General features: G+C 42.2%; 1 protein-coding gene and 2 long non-coding RNA genes across 4 annotated transcripts; 1 reads left to right on the top strand and 2 right to left on the bottom strand.

Moving 5' to 3' along the window:
* The first annotated feature begins 2,424 nt into the window (after positions 1-2,424).
* LOC131727835 (uncharacterized) lies at positions 2,425-5,828 on the top strand. 2 transcript variants are annotated; one of them, XR_009322319.1, is made up of 2 exons: positions 2,425-2,676; positions 3,603-5,828. It is a non-coding gene; the product is annotated as an uncharacterized LOC131727835 (long non-coding RNA). The 2 variants fall into 2 exon arrangements; XR_009322320.1 differs by lacking the exon at positions 2,425-2,676 and adding an exon at positions 3,013-3,383.
* A 1,520-nt stretch (positions 5,829-7,348) lies between these two features.
* LOC131727836 (smoothelin-like protein 2) lies at positions 7,349-14,723 on the bottom strand. The gene is made up of 6 exons (XM_059019152.1): positions 14,423-14,723; positions 11,980-12,410; positions 11,391-11,508; positions 9,235-9,386; positions 8,369-8,541; positions 7,349-7,359 (listed from the first exon to the last, which is right to left on the bottom strand). The coding sequence occupies exons 2-6, from the start codon at positions 12,393-12,395 to the stop codon at positions 7,349-7,351; spliced, it is 870 nt and encodes a 289-aa protein (XP_058875135.1). The 5' UTR covers positions 12,396-12,410; positions 14,423-14,723.
* A 6,437-nt stretch (positions 14,724-21,160) lies between these two features.
* On the bottom strand, positions 21,161-21,588 carry LOC131727834 (uncharacterized). Its single transcript, XR_009322318.1, has 2 exons — positions 21,525-21,588; positions 21,161-21,373 (listed from the first exon to the last, which is right to left on the bottom strand). It is a non-coding gene; the product is annotated as an uncharacterized LOC131727834 (long non-coding RNA).
* Between the last annotated feature and the right edge of the window lie 1,032 nt (positions 21,589-22,620).

Genomic DNA, 22,620 nt, shown 5'->3' with positions numbered 1-22,620 from the left:
TATGTTATACTGTGTTATATAAAGCTTACTGTATTATACATTACATTATATGTTATACTGTGTTATATAAAGCTTACTGTATTATACATTAACATTATGTTATACTGTGTTATATAAAGCTTACGTATTATACATTAACATTATGTTATACTGTGTTATATAAAGCTTACTGTATTATACATTATGTTATACTGTGTTATATAAAGCTTACTGTATTATACATTATTTATATATTATACTGTATTATATAAAGCTTACCGTATTATACATTAACATTATGTTATACTGTTATATAAAATTTACTGTATTATACATTAACATATATTATACTGTGTTATATAAAGCTTACTGTATTATACATTAACATTATGTTATACTGTGTTATATAAAGCTTACTGTATTATACATTAACATTATGTTATACTGTGTTATATAAAGCTTACTGTATTATACATTATGTTATACTGTGTTATATAAAGCTTACTGTATTATACATTATTTATATATTATACTGTATTATATAAAGCTTACCGTATTATACATTAACATTATGTTATACTGTTATATAAAAATTTACTGTATTATACATTAACATATATTATACTGTGTTATATAAAGCTTACTGTATTATACTGTGTTATATAAGGCTTATACTGTATTATATAAAGCTTACTGTATTATACATTATTATGTGTTATATAAAGCTTACTGTATTATACATTACATTATATGTTATACTGTGTTATATAAAGCTTACTGTATTATACATTAACATTATGTTATACTGTGTTATATAAAGCTTACTGTATTATACATTATGTTATACTGTGTTATATAAAGCTTACTGTATTATACATTACATTATATGTTATACTGTGTTATATAAAGCTTACTGTATTATACATTAACATTATGTTATACTGTGTTATATAAAGCTTACTGTATTATACATTATGTTATACTGTGTTATATAAAGCTTACTGTATTATACATTATTTATATATTATACTGTATTATATAAAGCTTACCGTATTATACATTAACATTATGTTATACTGTTATATAAAATTTACTGTATTATACATTAACATATATTATACTGTGTTATATAAAGCTTACTGTATTATACTGTGTTATATAAGGCTTATACTGTATTATATAAAGCTTACTGTATTATACATTATTATGTGTTATATAAAGCTTACTGTATTATACATTACATTATATATTATACTGTGTTATATAAAGCTTACTGTATTATACATTAACATTATGTTATACTGTGTTATATAAAGCTTACTGTATTATACATTATATTATACTGTGTTATATAAAGCTTACTGTATTATACATTAAGATTATATATTATACTGTGTTATATAAAGCTTACTGTATTATACATTAACATTATATTATACTGTGTTATATAAAGCTTACTGTATTATACATTATATTATATATTATACTGTGTTATATAAAGCTTACTGTATTATACATTAACATTATGTTATACTGTGTTATATAAAGCTTACTGTATTATACATTATATTATACTGTGTTATATAAAGCTTACTGTATTATACATTAAGATTATATATTATACTGTGTTATATAAAGCTTACTGTATTATACATTAACATTATATTATACTGTGTTATATAAAGCTTACTGTATTATACATTATATTATACTGTGTTATATAAAGCTTACTGTATTATACATTATGTTATACTGTGTTATATAAAGCTTACTATATTATACATTATATTATACTGTGTTATATAAAGCTTACTGTATTATACATTAAGATTATATATTATACTGTGTTATATAAAGCTTACTGTATTATACATTACATTATGTTATACTGTGTTATATAAAGCTTACTGTATTATTATTATTATTATTATTATTATTATTATTATTTATTTCTTAGCAGACGCCCTTATCCAGGGCGACTTACAGTTGTTACAAGATATCACATTATACATTATTTCACATTATACAGATATCACATTATTTTTACATACAATTCCCCATTTATACAGTTGGGTTTTTACTGGAGCAATCTAGGTAAAGTACCTTGCTCAAGGGTACAACAGCAGTGTCCCCCACTGGGGTTTGAACCCACAACCCTCCGGTCAAGAGCCCTAACCACTACTCCACACTGCTGCCCCTATTATACATTATACAGTGTTATATAAAGCTTATACTGTATTATACTGTTATATAAAGCTTACCGTATTATACATTACATTATATATTATACTGTGTTATATAAAGCTTACTGTATTATACATTACATTATATATTATACTGTGTTATATAAAGCTTATACTGTATTGTAAACTTGTACCATGAGAGACAGGGACAGGGAGGTGGACTGGACTGATATTCAGTGTAATTTAAGGATATTAAAACTTATAGAAAATGTGTTTTTTGTGGCTCACAGTTTGAGCAGTTTAATTCAGGGCAGATTTTGTTTGTTTGTTCATCTGTGAGTAAATATTAGAGACTTACCGGAACTTATTACAGATTAACCAGCCCTCCCCTCGCCAGCCAATCACAGAGGAGGTCAGCAGCCTCTCGGACAGGACTGAGAGAGGGAGAGAGGGAGGGAGAAAATAACACAGAGCAACACAGCGTTCAGCAACTCACTGGAGTGCAAGAGAACTGGTAAGACTGAGAGTCTGTGAGTCTGAGAGTCTGTCTGTGTGTCTGTCTGTCTGTCCGGCTGTGCGTCTGTGAGTCTGTCTGTGTGTCTGTCTGTCTGTCTGGCTGGCTTTACATCCGTCTGGCTGTGGGTGTATCTGTCTGTGCGTCCGTGTGTCCGTGTGTCTGTGTGTCTGTCTGGCTGTGCGTCCGTGTGTCTGTGTGTCTGTCTGTGTGTCTGTGTGTCTGTCTGGCTGTGTGTCCGTGTGTCTGTGTGTCTGTCTGGCTGTGCGTCCGTGTGTCTGTGTGTCTGTCTGGCTGTGTGTCCGTGTGTCTGTGGGTCTGTGTGTCTGTCTGAGAGTTTGTGTGTCTGTCTATGAATGATTGTGTGTGTCTAGTTGTGAGTTATCGCTGCCTGTTTTGATAACGTGGGCGATGATCCTGACGCTGTCAGAGCACCGGAGCAGACATTTCGAAAAAGAGCTCTGAAACAGACTTTCTAAGTGTAAAAAGCTGTCAGGATGTGAACGATGAAAAGAGAAATGACAGCCGCGTTGTTTGAACAGATGCAGCGACGCGAGGGGGACGCGCCTCGCTGGGTTTTTGGCGCTATATTAAAAAGATGATTATTATTATTGTAGTTGTTATTGTTTGTTGTATATAAACATGTCTCTCTCATGAGTTCCTGTCTCGATGCATTCTTCTCAATAACAGCAGATCAGAGCCTATCAGTAAGATTTCAACACCTCCCCCTTTCTCTCTCCCTCTCTCTCTCTCTCTCTCTCTCTCTCCCTCTCTCTCTCTCTTTCTCTCTCTCTTCCCTCTCTCTCTCTCTCTCTCTCTCCTCTCATTTTCAAACACTTATTTTATTGTTCCACTTTTTGTCTCATTACTTGGCTTCTGTTTTGCTCTCTGAAATGGATTTCCTGTTTCCTCTCCTCTCTCTCTAGGGGTGTCTCAACTCATTATAACTCGGGACCCGGGCTCTGTGACTGGCACAGAGGAGGGTGAGGTCACTGTACCCTGCACTGTGACAGGGGCTCCTCCAGGACCAGTGAGATGGTACAGGGACACTGGCAGCGGCAGACAGTATCTCTACTCTACAGACCCCCTCCGCCCAATGAGAGAAACGACCCCCGTGTGTCCAGAGTACATCAACACCACCCCACAGATTCATCCATTCGAATTGTGAGGCTGACTGTGAATGACTCAGGAATGTATTACTGTGAGAAATACAGAGGGTTTGATGGGTCCCAAATAGCTGGGGGTGCAGGGACCTGGCTGCGTGTGCAAGGTGAGTGTGTGGCTCTCTGATCACTTCTAGTATCTTCGCTGTGGCTCCTGTAGCGCACAGATTTAAAATATATCAAAGTGTATAATGATACATTTAACACATATGTAACAGATTTAGCATGTATTTAACATGTTCTTTTAAACACGCGTTTCTCGTCCAAAGCAAACACACTGACGTCTTTTGTTATGTTTTTTTTTATTTTTAAATAAATGTTCCAGTTATAAACTGAGGATTTTACGAGAGCCTTTGTTTTTCTCGTTAGGATGTCTATTTTAAAACACGGCCGTGGTTTGTGGTATTTGCAAGTTTCAAAGATTGTTGTGCATTTACGCAGTTGGCATTTTGAACTCCTTGGGGGGGGGGAGTGCAGGGGGGGGGGAGCACACGACCTGCAAGAGCCTCAAATCGGGGGGGGGGTCCCTGCTTCTACAGAACCAGAAACATGCCCTGCCTTCAGACCCTGCATCAGCAACAGCTTGCAGAGATAGATTTTCTGCACCGAGCTACCTCCAGACCCTCATCTCTCCCTACACCCCCACTCGACCTCTCCGCTCCGCCTGCACTAGAAGACTGGCTCTACCTCCGCTACGCTCCCCTGCCTCTAGAGCCCGCTCCTTCTCCACCCTTGCTCCGCAGTGGTGGAATGACCTTCCTACAGATGTCAGGACTGCCCAGTCCCTGACCACATTCCGGCGCCTCCTTAAGACTCACCTCTTCAAACAGCACCTGTAGAACTCCTCTGTTTGTATCCTGGGACACTATCACCCTTCATTTAAATGTGCTTTATTTTGCTCTTATCTGCCCCCTATTTTACTGCATTTAATCCTGTACTTCAGAATACTGTAATCTACCAAGTGTTTAACCTGTAGTACTTTGTATTTAATCACATCCTGATGTAACTATCACTATTTAATCATATCCTGATGTAACTATCACTATTATCTGCTGTATTATTGAATTGTGGTTTGTCACACTTGAACAAAAGTTATTGTATTTCTTGCTCTTATTGTATTACTTGTATTGTAACACTTGAAATGTATTTGCTTACGATTGTAAGTCGCCCTGGATAAGGGCGTCTGCTAAGAAATAAATAATAATAATAATAATAATAATAATAATAATAATAATAATTCTGTTGTTGTTGTTTTGTTTTTGTTTTATAGTTCTGCGTACGGAATTCTTTGTGTGAAGTTTGCTCGCCGTTTGCAGCCAATTCAAAAGACTTGAAACGCCCCCTTTCAAAATCCACCGGTTCCGACTCTACGAGAGGCGCATCCAGTAAAGGCTCACCGCGCACCAGCGCCCCCCTGTGGTCTGGCCGGGCGCCTGCGGGCTTGCCTGTAAGCTGCCCAGGAGCTGCGTTGCGTGTGTTCGTCTTCGCCCCTCTCGAGTCAAGCGCAGGGGGGGTGGTAGCGGTGAGGTGAGCCTAAAAATAATTAAATCCACTGGTTCCGTGACCCACCAGGACAAAATCACACCTGAGGGTTAGGACAAAATCAAATTACTTATTCCACGTTGTTTTACACGCAGTCTGGGGGTGAGGATCGCGATGATGTCACGATGACGCTCCAGAACACGAGGAATCAGAGGAAGGCGAGGAGGCTGAAAATTCCGCCATTTCCCTGGACTTCCGTTACCCACCAATAAGAGGGACTGGTGTCTTACTGGTTTATTGATGGGGATGCTGGTCTGCTAATGGGATTGCGTTAGCTGTGGTTTTAGCTGTGTCCAGTTTGGCTCAAGGGAGCCAGTGAACATTGTCTGAACGCGTTCAACAATGGCTGTCTAAAATCAACCTAAACATATCGACAAATAAAATATATATTTTTTGATATGCTGTCGTATTCTCTATATTTGATGCCATTAAACTACTGAATAAAAACTCTGTGTCTGTGTGTCTAACTCTGTGTAATTCCAGTCTAGTCTAGTGATATTAAACTGCAGTTACAATGTAATTCCAGTCCAGTCTAGTGATATTAAACTGCAGTTACAATGTAATTCCAGTCCAGTCTAGTCTAGTGATATTAAACTGCAGTTACAATGTAATTCCAGTCCAGTCTAGTGATATTAAACTGCAGTTACAATGTAATTCCAGTCCAGTCTAGTGATATTAAACTGCAGTTACAATGTAATTCCAGTCCAGTCTAGTGATATTAAACTGCAGTTACAATGTAATTCCAGTCCAGTCTAGTCTAGTGATATTAAACTGCAGTTACAATGTAATTCCAGTCCAGTCTAGTGATATTAAACTGCAGTTACAATGTAATTCCAGTCCAGTCCAGTCTAGTGATATTAAACTGCAGTTACAATGTAATTCCAGTCCAGTCTAGTGATATTAAACTGCAGTTACAATGTAATTCCAGTCCAGTCCAGTCTAGTGATATTAAACTGCAGTTACAATGTAATTCCAGTCCAGTCTAGTGATATTAAACTGCAGTTATAATGTAATTCCAGTCCAGTCTAGTGATATTAAACTGCAGTTACAATGTAATTCCAGTCCAGTCTAGTCTAGTGATATTAAACTGCAGTTACAATGTTATTCCAGTCTAGTCTAGTCTAGTGATATTAAACTGCAGTTATAATGTAATTCCAGTCCAGTCTAGTGATATTAAACTGCAGTTACAATGTAATTCCAGTCCAGTCCAGTCTAATGATATTAAACTGCAGTTACAATGTAATTCCAGTCCAGTCCAGTCTAGTGATATTAAACTGCAGTTACAATGTAATTCCAGTCCAGTCTAGTGATATTAAACTGCAGTTACAATGTAATTCCAGTCCAGTCTAATGATATTAAACTGCAGTTACAATGTAATTCCAGTCCAGTCCAGTCTATTGATATTAAACTGCAGTTACAATGTAATTCCAGTCCAGTCTAGTGATATTAAACTGCAGTTACAATGTAATTCCAGTCCAGTCTAGTGATATTAAACTGCAGTTACAATGTAATTCCAGTCTAGTCTAGTGATATTAAACTGCAGTTACAATGTAATTCCAGTCCAGTCCAGTCTAGTGATATTAAACTGCAGTTACAATGTAATTCCAGTCTAGTCTAGTGATATTAAACTGCAGTTACAATGTAATTCCAGTCCAGTCTAGTGATATTAAACTGCAGTTACAATGTAATTCCAGTCCAGTCCAGTCTAGTGATATTAAACTGCAGTTACAATGTAATTCCAGTCCAGTCTAGTGATATTAAACTGCAGTTACAATGTAATTCCAGTCCAGTCCAGTCTAATGATATTAAACTGCAGTTACAATGTAATTCCAGTCCAGTCCAGTCTAGTGATATTAAACTGCAGTTACAATGTAATTCCAGACAGAAGCATTTATAAATTATGCATTTACTTTAGAGATGGTAGAGAGGCGGCATTATTATTATTATTATTATTTAAAAGAAATATTTTATGTATACACTACCAACAAATTTCAGAGAAAAATTCATTTTTTTAATACATTCAATTAAAAGAAAGAACAAACAAAAACGAAACACTGTAATTAACGCAAGCCCTGTAGAAACTGTATAAAACACACACACACCATCTCTCCCTCCTCCCTCCTCCCTTCTCCCTCCCTCCTCCCTCCTCCCTTCTCCCCTCTCCCTCCCTCCTCCTCTCTAAGCTTCTGTCTCTCCTGTCACCACCTCCTCTCCTCTCTTATTTTCTGTTCCTCTCTCCTCCTCTTCTCCACTCTCTTCCTGTCCCTCTGCTTCCCCATTCTCTATTTATTTTTTCCTCTCTCCCGTCCCATTCTCTCCGTTTACCCCTCCTTCTCCCTCACATGCCTCCTCTCCCCCTTTCTCTGTGTTTTCCCTCTCTCCCTCCTCTCTCGCTTTCTCCTCCTCTCCCCTCCCCTCTTTCACTGCCTTCATTCCTCCTCTTCCCTTTCTCCTCCTGCCTCTCCCTCACCGCCTGACTCTCTCCTCTCTCCTCCCCCTTTCACTCTCCCCCTCCTCTTTCTCCCTCTCTTCTCTCCTTTCACTCCCTCCTCCTCTTTCTCCCCCCTCCTCCCTCTCTCTCTCCTCTACCTCCCCCTGTCTCTCCATCTCCTGCCTCACCCCCATCTCCCTCTCCCTCTCCTCTACCTCCCCCTGTCTCTCCATCTCCTCCCTCACCCCCATCTCCTTCTCCTCCTCCCTCTCCTCCCTCTCCTCCACTTCTCTCTCCCTCTCCTCCCTCACCCCCTCCCTCTCCTCTACCTCCCCCTGTCTCTCCATCTCCTCCCTCACCCCCATCTCCTTCTCCCTCTCCTCCCCTCTCTCTCTCTCCTCCCTCACCCCCTCCCTCTCCTCTACCTCCCCCTGTCTCTCCATCTCCTCCCTCACCCCCATCTCCTTCTCCTCCTCCCTCTCCTCCACTTCTCTCTCCCTCCCCCCCTCCCTCTCCTCTACCTCCCCCTGTCTCTCCATCTCCTCCCTCACCCCCATCTCCTTCTCCTCCTCCCTCTCCCTCTCCTCCCTCTCTTTCTTCCTCTGCAGTTCTATCTTGCGCAGTCGCTGGCACACGGATTGCAGGTAAGTGAACACGCAGAGAGGATCCGGACGAGATCCCATGAGCAGCATATCAGAAACCTCGAGCAACTGGGGGCAGCCAGCCTCCCTACTGAGAGAGGAGAGAGGAGAGGAGAGGAGAGGAGAGAGGAGAGGAGAGAGGAGAGGAGAGAGGAGAGAGAAGAGGAGAGAGGGGGAGAGAGGAGAGAGGAGAGAGGAGAGGAGAGAGGAGAGGAGAGGGAGAGGAGAGAAGGGAGAGGAGAGAGGGAGATGAGAGAGGAGAAAGGAGAGGAGAGGAGAGGAGAGAGAAGAGAGGACAGGAGAGAGGAGTGGAGAGAGGAGAGGAGAGATGATGGAGGAGGAAGGAGAGGAGAAAGAGGGAGAGGAGAGGAGAGAGGAGAAGAGAGGAGAGAGAGGGGAGAGGAGAGAGGGAGAGGAGAGAGAGAGGAGAGGGAGAGGAGAGAGAGGAGAGGAGAGAGGGAGATGAGAGGGGAGGGGAGGAGAGAGAGAGGAGAGGGGAGAGGGAGAGGAGAGAGAGAGGAGAGGAGAGAGGGAGAGGGGAGGAGAGAGAGAGGAGAGGGGAGAGGGAGAGGAGAGAGAGAGGAGAGGAGAGAGAGAGGAGAGAGAGAGGAGAGGAGAGAGAGAGGAGAGGAGAGAGGGAGAGGAGAGGGAACAGGAGAGATGATCAATAACAAATCAATAAACAGAATCAATAATATAAACATTGCTAACATGTGGATTTGAGTGGCGCGGTCCTAATCAATGCCCTGCAGGGTGTGATCAGTAGTGATGAATGACTCACTCTGCCGTGTCGAAGGCCAGGGTGAAGTTGTGCTCTCTCTGCTCCGGTCTCAGCTCTGAATATTGGAAGGCATCTGGAAAGAAGCTGTGAATGAGAGCACAGAACGCCAGCCCACTGCTCCACGAAGAAGAGAGGTTCTGAATATCCACATTCTGCAAATACAATACAATACCATCAATACAATACAATACAATACCATCAATACAATACAATACCATCAATACAATACACTACCATCAATACAATACACTACCATCAATACAATACAATACCATCAATACAATACACTACCATCAATACAATACACTACACTACCATCAATACAATACACTACACTACCATCAATACAATACACTACCATCAATACAATACAATACCATCAATACAATACACTACCATCAATACAATACACTACACTACCATCAATACAATACAATACACTACCATCAATACAATACAATACCATCAATACAATACAATACACTACCATCAATACAATACACTACCATCAATACAATACACTACCATCAATACAATACAATACACTACCATCAATACAATACACTACCATCAATACAATACAATACACTACCATCAATACAATACACTACCATCAATACAATACAATACCATCAATACAATACACTACCATCAATACAATACAATACACTACCATCAATACAATACAATACACTACCATCAATACAATACACTACCATCAATACAATACAATACCATCAATACAATACAATACCATCAATACAATACAATACACTACCATCAATACAATACACTACCATCAATACAATACAATACCATCAATACAATACAATACACTACCATCAATACAATACACTACCATCAATACAATACACTACACTACCATCAATACACTACCATCAATACAATACAATACACTACCATCAATACAATACAATACACTACCATCAATACAATACAATACACTACCATCAATACAATACCATCAATACAATACAATACACTACCATCAATACAATACACTACCATCAATACAATACAATACAATACCATCAATACAATACACTACACTACCATCAATACAATACAATACACTACCATCAATACAATACAATACCATCAATACAATACAATACAATACACTACCATCAATACAATACACTACCATCAATACAATACACTACCATCAATACAATACAATACCATCAATACAATACAATACCATCAATACAATACAATACACTACCATCAATACAATACAATACACTACCATCAATACAATACAATACCATCAATACAATACACTACCATCAATACAATACACTACACTACCATCAATACAATACAATACACTACCATCAATACAATACAATACCATCAATACAATACAATACCATCAATACAATACAATACACTACCATCAATACAATACAATACCATCAATACAATACACTACCATCAATACAATACAATACAATACCATCAATACAATACAATACACTACCATCAATACAATACACTACCATCAATACAATACAATACCATCAATACAATACAATACCATCAATACAATACAATACCATCAATACAATACAATACACTACCATCAATACAATACAATACACTACCATCAATACAATACACTACCATCAATACAATACAATACACTACCATCAATACAATACACTACACTACCATCAATACAATACAATACACTACCATCAATACAATACAATATCATCAATACAATACAATACACTACCATCAATACAATACAATACCATCAATACAATACACTACCATCAATACAATACAATACCATCAATACAATACAATACACTACCATCAATACAATACAATACCATCAATACAATACACTACCATCAATACAATACACTACACTACCATCAATACAATACAATACACTACCATCAATACAATACAATACCATCAATACAATACAATACCAACTATACCATACACTACTATCAATACCACAGCAATACACTACAATACACTAATACTATGTGTATCAGTTGTGTGTAGTAGCTCTGTGTGTGTGTGTGTAGTTGTGTATGTTGTTGTTGTGTCTCTGGTACCCCTGTGTGTAGTTGTGTAGCTGTGTTGTGTAGTTGTATGGTTGTGTAGTTGTGTACCTGGTACCCCTGTGTTTTCAAGCGGCACCACTGCAGCAAAACCTGCTTCGCTGAGTTTCCACCAGACGCCCCCACACTCGTCGACCTCTGAACTTTGAACTTAGGAGGGGCTGGAGACCTGGGGGGAGAGAGAGGAGAGTGAGTGAGTCAGTGGCTGCTGCTGCAGAGTCACTTCCAATAGGAGCTCGTTTGTTTGACGTCTCATCCTGAAGGACGGAGCACAAGGAGGTTCAGTGACTTGCTCAGGGTCACACACACACACAGGGAGTCAGTGGCTGCTGCAGAGTCACTTCAATAGGAGCTTGTTTGTTTGACGTCTCATCCGAAGGACGGAGCACAAGGAGGTTCAGTGACTTGCTCAGGGTCACACACACACACACAGGGAGTCAGTGGCTGCTGCAGAGTCACTTCCAATAGGAGCTCGTTTGTTTGACGTCTCATCCTGAAGGACGGAGCACAAGGAGGTTCAGTGACTTGCTCAGGGTCACACACACACACACACAAGGAGTTGTGGCTGAGCTGGGATGGGACGGTTCTTTTCTGTGTAATGAAGCTGTGAGCTCCCAGGCTCCTCGTTGTTAACCCTTACCCTGCCTCAGCGCTGCGCTCCTCGAAGCGGGCCGAGATGGCCCTCCTGGAACCCCCGGCGCAGGAACGAGGGAGCGTGTGAGAGCGGGAGAGGGAGGAGGGGAGAGGAGCGCTGCGTCTGTCTGTCTGTCTGTCTTTCCTTCGCTGTCCTGTGGACACGCCCAGTGGCTTCTCACCGGACACGCCCACCGCCTCACAGGACACGCCCGCCTTCTCATCTGTCACGCCCACCGCCTCACAGGACACGCCCACCTTCTCACAGGACACGCCCACCTTCTCAGAGCGCCTCATTACTTCCTGTGCCTCTTGCCCTGCTTCATTCTGATTGGGCGACGGCTCGCAGCTCCCAGCATCCTCCTGGACAGGAAGTGATGCGTCGTTTGTGTCGCGTTCCACCTGCCCTACTCCGGTTTCCATCTTGGATTACTTGACCTGATGAAAAAAAAATAATACAATAAAATAAAAACAAAAATAAAATTGTGAAATAAGAATCAGAAAAATAACTTCTTGGGATCCTTCAAGAAGCTGCTTGATGAGATTCTGGGATCAATAAGCTACTAACAACCAAACGAGCAAGATGGGCCGAATGGCCTCCTCTCGTTTGGAAACTTTCTTATGTTCTTATAACTCAAACCGCTTGGGGCTTGTTTACACTGTGCTGTGCTTTTAGCGTGGGAAGATTTTACAAGGGTTAGTTTACCATAAGTGCGCACACACACACACACACACACACACACACACACACACACACACACACACACACACACACACACACGTGTGGCATTGAATTTACACTGAAGACTCCAAGAAAGGCTTCTAGTGGAAACGTTTGCCGTTGAATTTACACTGAAAATGCTGAGAAAGACTTCTAGTGGAAACGTTTGCCGTTGAATTTACACTGAAGACACTGAGAAATAATTCTAGTGGAAACGTTTGCCATTGAATTTACACTGAAGACCCTGAGAAAGACTTCTAGTGGAAACGTTTGCCATTGAATTCACACTGAAGACGCTGAGAAACACTTCTAGTGGAAACGTTTGCCATTGAATTTACACTGAAGACGCTGAGAAAGACTTCTAGTGGAAACGTTTGCCATTGAATTTACACTGAAGACGCTGAGAAAGAATTCTAGTGGAAACGTTTGCCTTTGAATTTACACTGAAGATGCTGAGAAATAATTCTAGTGGAAACGTTTGCCATTGAATTTACACTGAAGACCCTGAGAAAGACTTCTAGTGGAAACGTTTGCCATTGAATTCACACTGAAGACGCTGAGAAACACTTCTAGTGGAAACGTTTGCCATTGAATTTACACTGAAGACCCTGAGAAAGACTTCTAGTGGAAACGTTTGCCATTGAATTCACACTGAAGACGCTGAGAAACACTTCTAGTGGAAACGTTTGCCATTGAATTCACACTGAAGACGCTGAGAAACACTTCTAGTGGAAACGTTTGCCATTGAATTTACACTGAAGACGCTGAGAAAGACTTCTAGTGGAAACGTTTGCCATTGAATTTACACTGAAGACGCTGAGAAAGAATTCTAGTGGAAACGTTTGCCTTTGAATTTACACTGAAGATGCTGAGAAATAATTCTAGTGGAAACGTTTGCCATTGAATTTACACTGAAGACCCTGAGAAAGACTTCTAGTGGAAACGTTTGCCATTGAATTCACACTGAAGACGCTGAGAAACACTTCTAGTGGAAACGTTTGCCATTGAATTTACACTGAAGACCCTGAGAAAGACTTCTAGTGGAAACGTTTGCCATTGAATTCACACTGAAGACGCTGAGAAACACTTCTAGTGGAAACGTTTGCCATTGAATTTACACTGAAGACGCTGAGAAAGACTTCTAGTGGAAACGTTTGCCATTGAATTCACACTGAAGAAGCTGAGAAAGACTTTTAGTGGAAACGTTTGCCATTGAATTTACACTGAAGACGCTGAGAAAGACTTCTAGTGGAAACGTTTGCCACTGAATTTACACTGAAGACATTGAGAAAGACTTCTAGTGGAAACGTTTGCCATTGAATTCACACTGAAGACACTGAGAAAGACTTCTAGTGGAAACGTTTGCCATTGAATTTACACTGAAGACGCTGAGAAAGACTTCTAGTGGAAACGTTTGCCATTGAATCTACACTGAAGACGCTGAGAAAGACTTCTAGTGGAAACGTTTGCCATTGAATTTACACTGAAGACACTGAGAAAGGCTTCTAGTGGAAACGTTTGCCATTGAATTTACACTGAAGACGCTGAGAAAGACTTCTAGTGGAAACGTTTGCCATTGAATTTACACTGAAGACGCTGAGAAAGATTTCTAGCGGAAACATTTGTCATTGAATCTGAAGACGCTGAGAAAGACTTGTAGTGGAAACACACACACACACACACTGAGACACACACACTGAGACACGCACACTGAGACACGCACACTTACCTTCCAAAGGTGTCTTTTCCTTATTGTCCAATGTTGACAGCCTGTCCAACTGCTGTCCAGCCTCCTAGCGGTTTTGTCCAAGTGTTCAATAATAATAATAATAATAATAATAATAAAGCTGTGTAAAGAATATTTTTCAAGTGGTCATGGAGACCAGAGAGGCGTTTCTTGTTTCTTGGTTGGTTCGTTAGTTTGTTTGTTTATTTGTCAGCTATTGAAACTGAACACAACATGAAAATGTAACAGTCAGCTTGTAAAACTAGTATCTATTACTCTCTGTCTCTCTCTGAAAGCTGTTTTAAATACATCCCTCCCCCCTCATTCCCTCCCTCCCTCCCCCTCCTCTCACTTATTTTCTATTTATAACCCAATCTTAACTATTTTGTTAAGTGCTTCCCTCTCTCCCTCTCTCTCTCATTTTCTATTTATAAACATCATCCATGATTATCAATGACAAACGTTTCCACTAGAAGTCTTTCTCAGTGTCTTCAGTGTAGATTCAATGGCAAACGTTTCCACTAGAAGTCTTTCTCAGCGTCTTCAGTGTAAATTCAATGGCAAACGTTTCCACTAGAAGTCTTTCTCAGCGTCTTCAGTGTAAATTCAATGGCAAACGTTTCCACTAGAAGTCTTTCTCAGTGTCTTAAAAATAAATAAGTATATTTTATTTAGTAGACCCTGATATTGATGTGATCCAGCCCTCTGAAATGTCTTTATAATATACAGCACTAGACCCTGATATTGATGCGATCCAGCTCTCTGAAATGTCTTTATAATATACAGCACTAGACCCTGATATTGATGCGATCCAGCCCTCTGAAATGTCTTTATAATATACAGCACTAGACCCTGATATTGATGCGATCCAGCCCTCTGAAATGTCTTTATAATATACAGCACTAGACCCTGATATCGATGCGATCCAGCCCTCTGAAATGTCTTTATAATATACAGCGCTAGACCCTGCTATTGATGCGATCCAGCCCTCTGAAATGTCTTTATAATATACAGCACTAGACCCTGATATTGATGCGATCCAGCCCTCTGAAATGTCTTTATAATATACAGCACTAGACCCTGATATTGATGCGATCCAGCCCTCTGAAATGTCTTTATAATATACAGCACTAGACCCTGATATTGATGCGATCCAGCCCTCTGAAATGTCTTTATAATATACAGCACTAGACCCTGATATTGATGCGATCCAGCCCTCTGAAATGTCTTTATAATATACAGCACTAGACCCTGATATTGATGCGATCCAGCCCTCTGAAATGTCATTATAATATACAGCACTAGACCCTGATATTGATGCGATCCAGTCCTCTGAAATGTCTTTATAATATACAGCACTAGACTCTGATATTGATGCGATCCAGCCCTCTGAAATGTCTTTATAATATACAGCACTAGACCCTGATATTGATGCGATCCAGCCCTCTGAAATGTCTTTATAATATACAGCACTAGACCCTGATATTGATGCGATCCAGCCCTCTGAAATGTCTTTATAATATACAGCGCTAGACCCTGATACTGATGCGATCCAGCCCTCTGAAATGTCTTTATAATATACAGCGCTAGACCCTGATATTGATGCGATCCAGCCCTCTGAAATGTCTTTATAATATACAGCGCTAGACCCTGATATTGATGTGATCCAGCCCTCTGAAATGTCTTTATAATATACAGCGCTAGACCCTGATATTGATGCGATCCAGCCCTCCGAAATGTCTTTATAATATACAGCACTAGACCCTGATATTGATGCGATCCAGCCCTCCGAAATGTCTTTATAATATACAGCACTAGACCCTGATATTGATGCGATCCAGCCCTCTGAAATGTCTTTATAATATACAGCGCTAGACCCTGATACTGATGCGATCCAGCCCTCTGAAATGTCTTTATAATATACAGCGCTAGACCCTGATATTGATGCGATCCAGCCCTCTGAAATGTCTTTATAATATACAGCGCTAGACCCTGATATTGATGCGATCCAGCCCTCTGAAATGTCTTTATAATATACAGCGCTAGACCCTGATATTGATGCGATCCAGCCCTCTGAAATGTCTTTATAATATACAGCGCTAGACCCTGATATTGATGCGATCCAGCCCTCTGAAATGTCTTTATAATATACAGCGCTAGACCCTGATATTGATGCGATCCAGCCCTCTGAAATGTCTTTATAATATACAGCGCTAGACCCTGATATTGATGCGATCCAGCCCTCTGAAATGTCTTTATAATATACAGCGCTAGACCCTGATATTGATGCGATCCAGCCCTCTGAAATGTCTTTATAATATACAGCACTAGACCCTGATATTGATGCGATCCAGCCCTCTGAAATGTCTTTATAATATACAGCGCTAGACCCTGATATTGATGCGATCCAGCCCTCTGAAATGTCTTTATAATATACAGCACTAGACCCTGATATTGATGCGATCCAGCCCTCTGAAATGTCTTTATAATATACAGCACTAGACCACCAGTATAGAAATCTCGGTCTCTATCTGTGTTCTATTCCTATCCTCTCTTCACTGTTGTGTTCAGTGCCCCTCCTCCTCCTCTGCCCTCGTTGCTGGAATGTGACTCCTGTGTTATCTGTGCCTCAGACTCTATTTCAGTCCCCAGATACAACAGGTGCCTCCTCTGCTCTCCCCCCCCTCCCCCTCTCCTCACTCTCCCTCCCTCCCTCCCTCCCTACTCTCACATTCCCTCCCTTCCTCTCCTCTCTCTCCCTCCCTCCCTCCCTCGCTCTCTCTACTCTCTCCTCTCACACTCCCAGAGATTCAGACAGACAGACAGACACACAGTGAGACAGACACTGAGACACACAGACAGATTCAGACAGACACAGAGACAGACACACACACAGACAGATTCAAACAAAGAAAGACAGACAGACACTGAGACTAAGACAGACAGACACACACACACCATGAGACAGGCAGAGTGAGACAGACAGACAGACAGACAAACAGACACATAGACAGATAAGCAGGCAGACAGACAGACACAGAGACACACACAGACTCAACACATACCCCCCCCCCCCGGCCCCCCCATTTTTTTTTTCTTTTTTTTAACGAGAACCCCCCAAAAACACCACCGCAGCGAAACAGAAGCAACAGCTTTTACTTGAGGAATTCAAATAATAAAATACAACAACGTTACAGCGAAACATCGACATCTTAACAAAACAGCAAAGACTGCCGTGCCCCTCTGCAGCGTGGAAACCCAGAGAAACGCAGCTTCCTACACAACAGAACACAATACAACAGGGCAGAGCCGCCTCACCCTGCAGGATGAACTCACTCAGCTTCACAGAGTCCAATCTGCAGCGTGTGAAACCCAGAGAAACGCAGCTTCATACACAACAGAACACAATACAACAGGGTAGAGCCGCCTCACCCTGCAGGATGAACTCACTCAGCTTCACAGAGTCCAATCTGCAGCGTGTGAAACCCAGAGAAACGCAGCTTCATACACAACAGAACACAATACAACAGGGCAGAGCCGCCTCACCCTGCAGGATGAACTCACTCAGCTTCACAGAGTCCAATCCGAAAAATCAAGCTGATGCGAAACTTTTGGCCACAGCAGTAGGTACGTGTGTGTGTGACAGCGTTAGTGTGTCAGTGTGAGACAGTGTGTATCAGTGTGTGACAGTGCGAGTGTGTCAGTGTGACATTGTGTGTGACAGCGTGTGTATCAGTGTGACATTGTGTGTCAGTGTGTGTGTGTATCAGTGTGTGACAGCGTGAGACAGTGTGTGACATTGTGTGTGTCAGTGTATGTGTGACATTGTGTCAGTGTGTGTGTGACAGTGTGAGTGTGTCAGTGTGTGTGTTTGTCAGTGTCTGTGTGTGGGGGTGTGTGTGCGTCTAATAATAATAATAATAATAATAATAATAATAATAATATTTATACAATGCTCATGATTATCAAGACTGAAGAAATAAGAGAAATACAGATTTTTTAAATTCATTTTTATCGATTAAAAAAATATTAATACAACATAAATAATAATAATAACAATGATGATGATAATAGAAAAGTAAATATTGACGAATATGAATGATTGTCAGGAATAATATCATAAAATATCTGTGAGACAGAGGAACAGAAAACAGCCAGCGATCTGTGTGGGGCTGCAGAGAGGGGGGGGGGGGGGGGGGGGGGGGGTGGGGAGAGAGAGAGGTGGGGGAGAGAGAGAGGGGGAAGAGGGGGAGAGAGGAGAGGGGGGAGAGAGAGAGGTGGGGGGGAGGGGGGGAGAGAGGAGAGGGGGGGGAGAGGAGAGGGGGGAAGAGAGAGAGGTGGGGGGGAGAGAGGAGAGAGGAGAGGGGGGGGAGAGGAGAGGGGGGGAGAGAGTGGGTGGAGAGGAGAGGGGGAGGGACACACAGAGGGGGAAAACTGAGCTAGACCTCTCCTCTCTATATGAAGAGGCCCCTGTATCTCTCTCTCCTGTCTCTCCTCTCTATATGAAGAGGCCCCTGTATCTCTCCTGTCTCTCTCCTCTCTATATGAAGAGGCCCCTGTATCTCTCTCTCCTCTCCTCTCTATATGAAGAGGTCACTGTATCTCTCCTCTCCTCTCTATATGAAGAGGCCCCTGTATCTCTCTCTCCTCTCCTCTCTATATGAAGAGGCCCCTGTATCTCTCTCTCCTCTCTATATGAAGAGGCCCCTGTATCTCTCTCCTCTCCTCTCTATATGAAGAGGCCCCTGTATCTCTCTCTCCTCTCCTCTCTATATGAAGAGGCCCCTGTATCTCTCTCTCCTCTCTATATGAAGATGCCCCTGTATCTCTCTCTCCTCTTGTCTCTGTCTCTCCTCTCTATATGAAGAGGCCCCTGTATCTCTCTCTCCTCTCCATATGAAGATGCCCCTGTATCTCTCTCCTCTCCATATGAAGATGCCCCTGTATCTCTCTCCTCTCCATATGAAGATGCCCCTGTATCTCTCTCCTCTCCATATGAAGATGCCCCTGTATCTCTCTCCTCTCCATATGAAGATGCCCCTGTATCTCTCTCCTCTCCATATGAAGATGCCCCTGTATCTCTCTCCTCTCCATATGAAGATGCCCCTGTATCTCTCTCCTCTCCATATGAAGATGCCCCTGTATCTCTCTCCTCTCCATATGAAGATGCCCCTGTATCTCTCTCCTCTCCATATGAAGATGCCCCTGTATCTCTCTCCTCTCCATATGAAGATGCCCCTGTATCTCTCTCCTCTCCATATGAAGATGCCCCTGTATCTCTCTCCTCTCCATATGAAGATGCCCCTGTATCTCTCTCCTCTCCATATGAAGATGCCCCTGTATCTCTCTCTCCTCTTGTCTCTCTCTCCTCTCTATATGAAGAGGCCCCTGTATCTCTCTCTCCTCTTGTCTCTCTCTCCTCTCTATATGAAGAGGCCCCTGTATCTCTCTCCTCTCCATATGAAGATGCCCCTGTATCTCTCTCTCCTCTCCATATGAAGATGCCCCTGTATCTCTCTCTCCTCTCTATATGAAGAGCCCCCCTGTATCTCTCTCTCCTCTCCTCTCTATATGAAGAGGCCCCTGTATCTCTCTCCTCTCCATATGAAGATGCCCCTGTATCTCTCTCTCCTCTCTATATGAAGATGCCCCTGTATCTCTCTCCTCTCTATATGAAGAGGCCCCTGTATCTCTCTCTCCTCTCCATATGAAGATGCCCCTGTATCTCTCTCTCCTCTTGTCTCTCTCTCCTCTCTATATGAAGAGGCCCCTGTATCTCTCTCTCCTCTTGTCTCTCTCTCCTCTCTATATGAAGAGGCCCCTGTATCTCTCTCCTCTCCATATGAAGATGCCCCTGTATCTCTCTCTCCTCTCCATATGAAGATGCCCCTGTATCTCTCTCTCCTCTCTATATGAAGAGCCCCCTGTATCTCTCTCTCCTCTCCTCTCTATATGAAGAGGCCCCTGTATCTCTCTCCTCTCCATATGAAGAGGCCCCTGTATCTCTCTCTCCTCTCTATATGAAGATGCCCCTGTATCTCTCTCCTCTCTATATGAAGAGGCCCCTGTATCTCTCTCTCCTCTCCATATGAAGATGCCCCTGTATCTCTCTCCTCTCCATATGAAGATGCCCCTGTATCTCTCTCTCCTCTATATGAAGATGTCCCTGTATCTCTCTCCTCTCCATATGAAGATGCCCCTGTATCTCTCTCCTCTCCATATGAAGATGCCCCTGTATCTCTCTCCTCTCCATATGAAGATGCCCCTGTATCTCTCTCCTCTCCATATGAAGATGCCCCTGTATCTCTCTCCTCTCCATATGAAGATGCCCCTGTATCTCTCTCTCCTCTTGTCTCTCTCTCCTCTCTATATGAAGAGGCCCCTGTATCTCTCTCTCCTCTTGTCTCTCTCTCTCCTCTCTATATGAAGAGGCCCCTGTATCTCTCTCCTCTCCATATGAAGATGCCCCTGTATCTCTCTCTCCTCTCTATATGAAGAGCCCCCTGTATCTCTCTCTCCTCTCCTCTCTATATGAAGAGGCCCCTGTATCTCTCTCTCCTCTCTATGAAGATGCCCCTGTATCTCTCCTCCAGTCTCTCCTCTCTATATGAAGAGGCCCCTGTATCTCTCTCTCTCCTCTCTATATGAAGATGCCCCTGTATCTCTCTCTCCTCTTGTCTCTCTCTCCTCTCCTCTCTATATGAAGATGCCCCTGTATCTCTCTCTCCTCTTGTCTCTCAGTCTCTCCTCTCTATATGAAGATGCCCCTGTATCTCTCTCTCTCCTCCTGGTCCTTGTCTCTCAGTCTCTGCTCCAGCGCTCTCCTCTCTCTGTTCACAGTGTTGCTCAGGCTGGGGTCCAGCTCCGTCACTTTGGTGAAATCCGCCTGCGCCTCCCTGACATTCCACACGGCAGCGTGGGCCTTCCCACGCTTGAAATAGGCCTTCACGTTATCTGAGGAGGGTGGGGGGGGGGGGGGGGGGGGGAGAGGAGGGGGGGGAGAGAGAGAGAGAGTAGAGGAGAGAGGGGAGAGTGGAGACGGGAGGGGAGAGAGGAGAGAGGGAGAGACAGTCAATAATACAGTGAAAAAAATCTCTCCCCTCACCTTCGTATTTGTTCAGTATAGATGAGCAGTGCTCTCTCTCTCTCTCTCCCTCACCTTCGTATTTGTTCAGTATAGATGAGCAGCGCTCTCTCTCTCTCTCACCTTCGTATTTGTTCAGTATAGATGAGCAGTGCTCTCTCTCTCTCTCTCTCTCACCTTCGTATTTGTTCAGTATAGATGAGCAGTGCTCTCTCTCTCTCTCACCTTCGTATTTGTTCAGTATAGATGAGCAGTGCTCTCTCTCCCTCACCTTCGTATTTGTTCAGTATAGATGAGCAGTGCTCTCTCTCTCTCTCACCTTCGTATTTGTTCAGTATAGATGAGCAGTGCTCTCTCTCCCTCTCTCTCTCACCTTCGTATTTGTTCAGTATAGATGAGCAGTGCTCTCTCTCTCTCTCACCTTCGTATTTGTTCAGTATAGATGCAGTGCTCTCTCTCTCTCTCTCACCTTCGTATTTGTTCAGTATAGATGAGCAGTGCTCTCTCTCCCTCTCTCTCTCACCTTCGTATTTGTTCAGTATAGATGAGCAGTGCTCTCTCTCTCTCTCTCACCTTCGTATTTGTTCAGTATAGATGAGCAGTGCTCTCTCTCTCTCTCACCTTCGTATTTGTTCAGTATAGATGAGCAGTGCTCTCTCTCTCTCTCTCACCTTCGTATTTGTTCAGTATAGATGAGCAGTGCTCTCTCTCTCTCTCTCACCTTCGTATTTGTTCAGTATAGATGAGCAGCGCTCTCTCTCTCTCTCACCTTTGTATTTGTTCAGTATAGATGAGCAGTGCTCTCTCTCTCTCTCTCTCTCACCTTCGTATTTGTTCAGTATAGATGAGCAGTGCTCTCTCTCTCTCTCACCTTCGTATTTGTTCAGTATAGATGAGCAGCGCTCTCTCTCTCTCTCACCTTTGTATTTGTTCAGTATAGATGAGCAGTGCTCTCTCTCTCTCTCTCTCACCTTCGTATTTGTTCAGTATAGATGAGCAGTGCTCTCTCTCCCTCACCTTCGTATTTGTTCAGTATAGATGAGCAGTGCTCTCTCTCTCCCTCACCTTCGTATTTGTTCAGTATAGATGAGCAGTGCTCTCTCTCTCTCTCACCTTC

The sequence above is a fragment of the Acipenser ruthenus genome, unplaced genomic scaffold, assembly GCF_902713425.1.
Source record: "Acipenser ruthenus unplaced genomic scaffold, fAciRut3.2 maternal haplotype, whole genome shotgun sequence".
Taxonomy (NCBI): Eukaryota; Metazoa; Chordata; class Actinopteri; order Acipenseriformes; family Acipenseridae; genus Acipenser; species Acipenser ruthenus.
The sequence above is the reverse complement of the archived record's forward strand: the minus strand, read 5'-3'. Positions and strand labels throughout refer to the sequence as shown.

Coding starts and splice junctions, on each gene's coding strand:
- LOC131727836 (XM_059019152.1), bottom strand. CDS start 12,395: ATGGAAACCGGAGTAGGGCAGGTGGAACGCGACACAAACGACGCATCA. Junction 11,509..11,979: donor GAGCGCAGCGCTGAGGCAGG/GTAAGGGTTAAC, acceptor CTCTCCCCCCAG/GTCTCCAGCCCCTCCTAAGT. Junction 9,387..11,390: donor TGAAAACACAGGGGTACCAG/GTACACAACTAC, acceptor TTGTATTTGCAG/AATGTGGATATTCAGAACCT.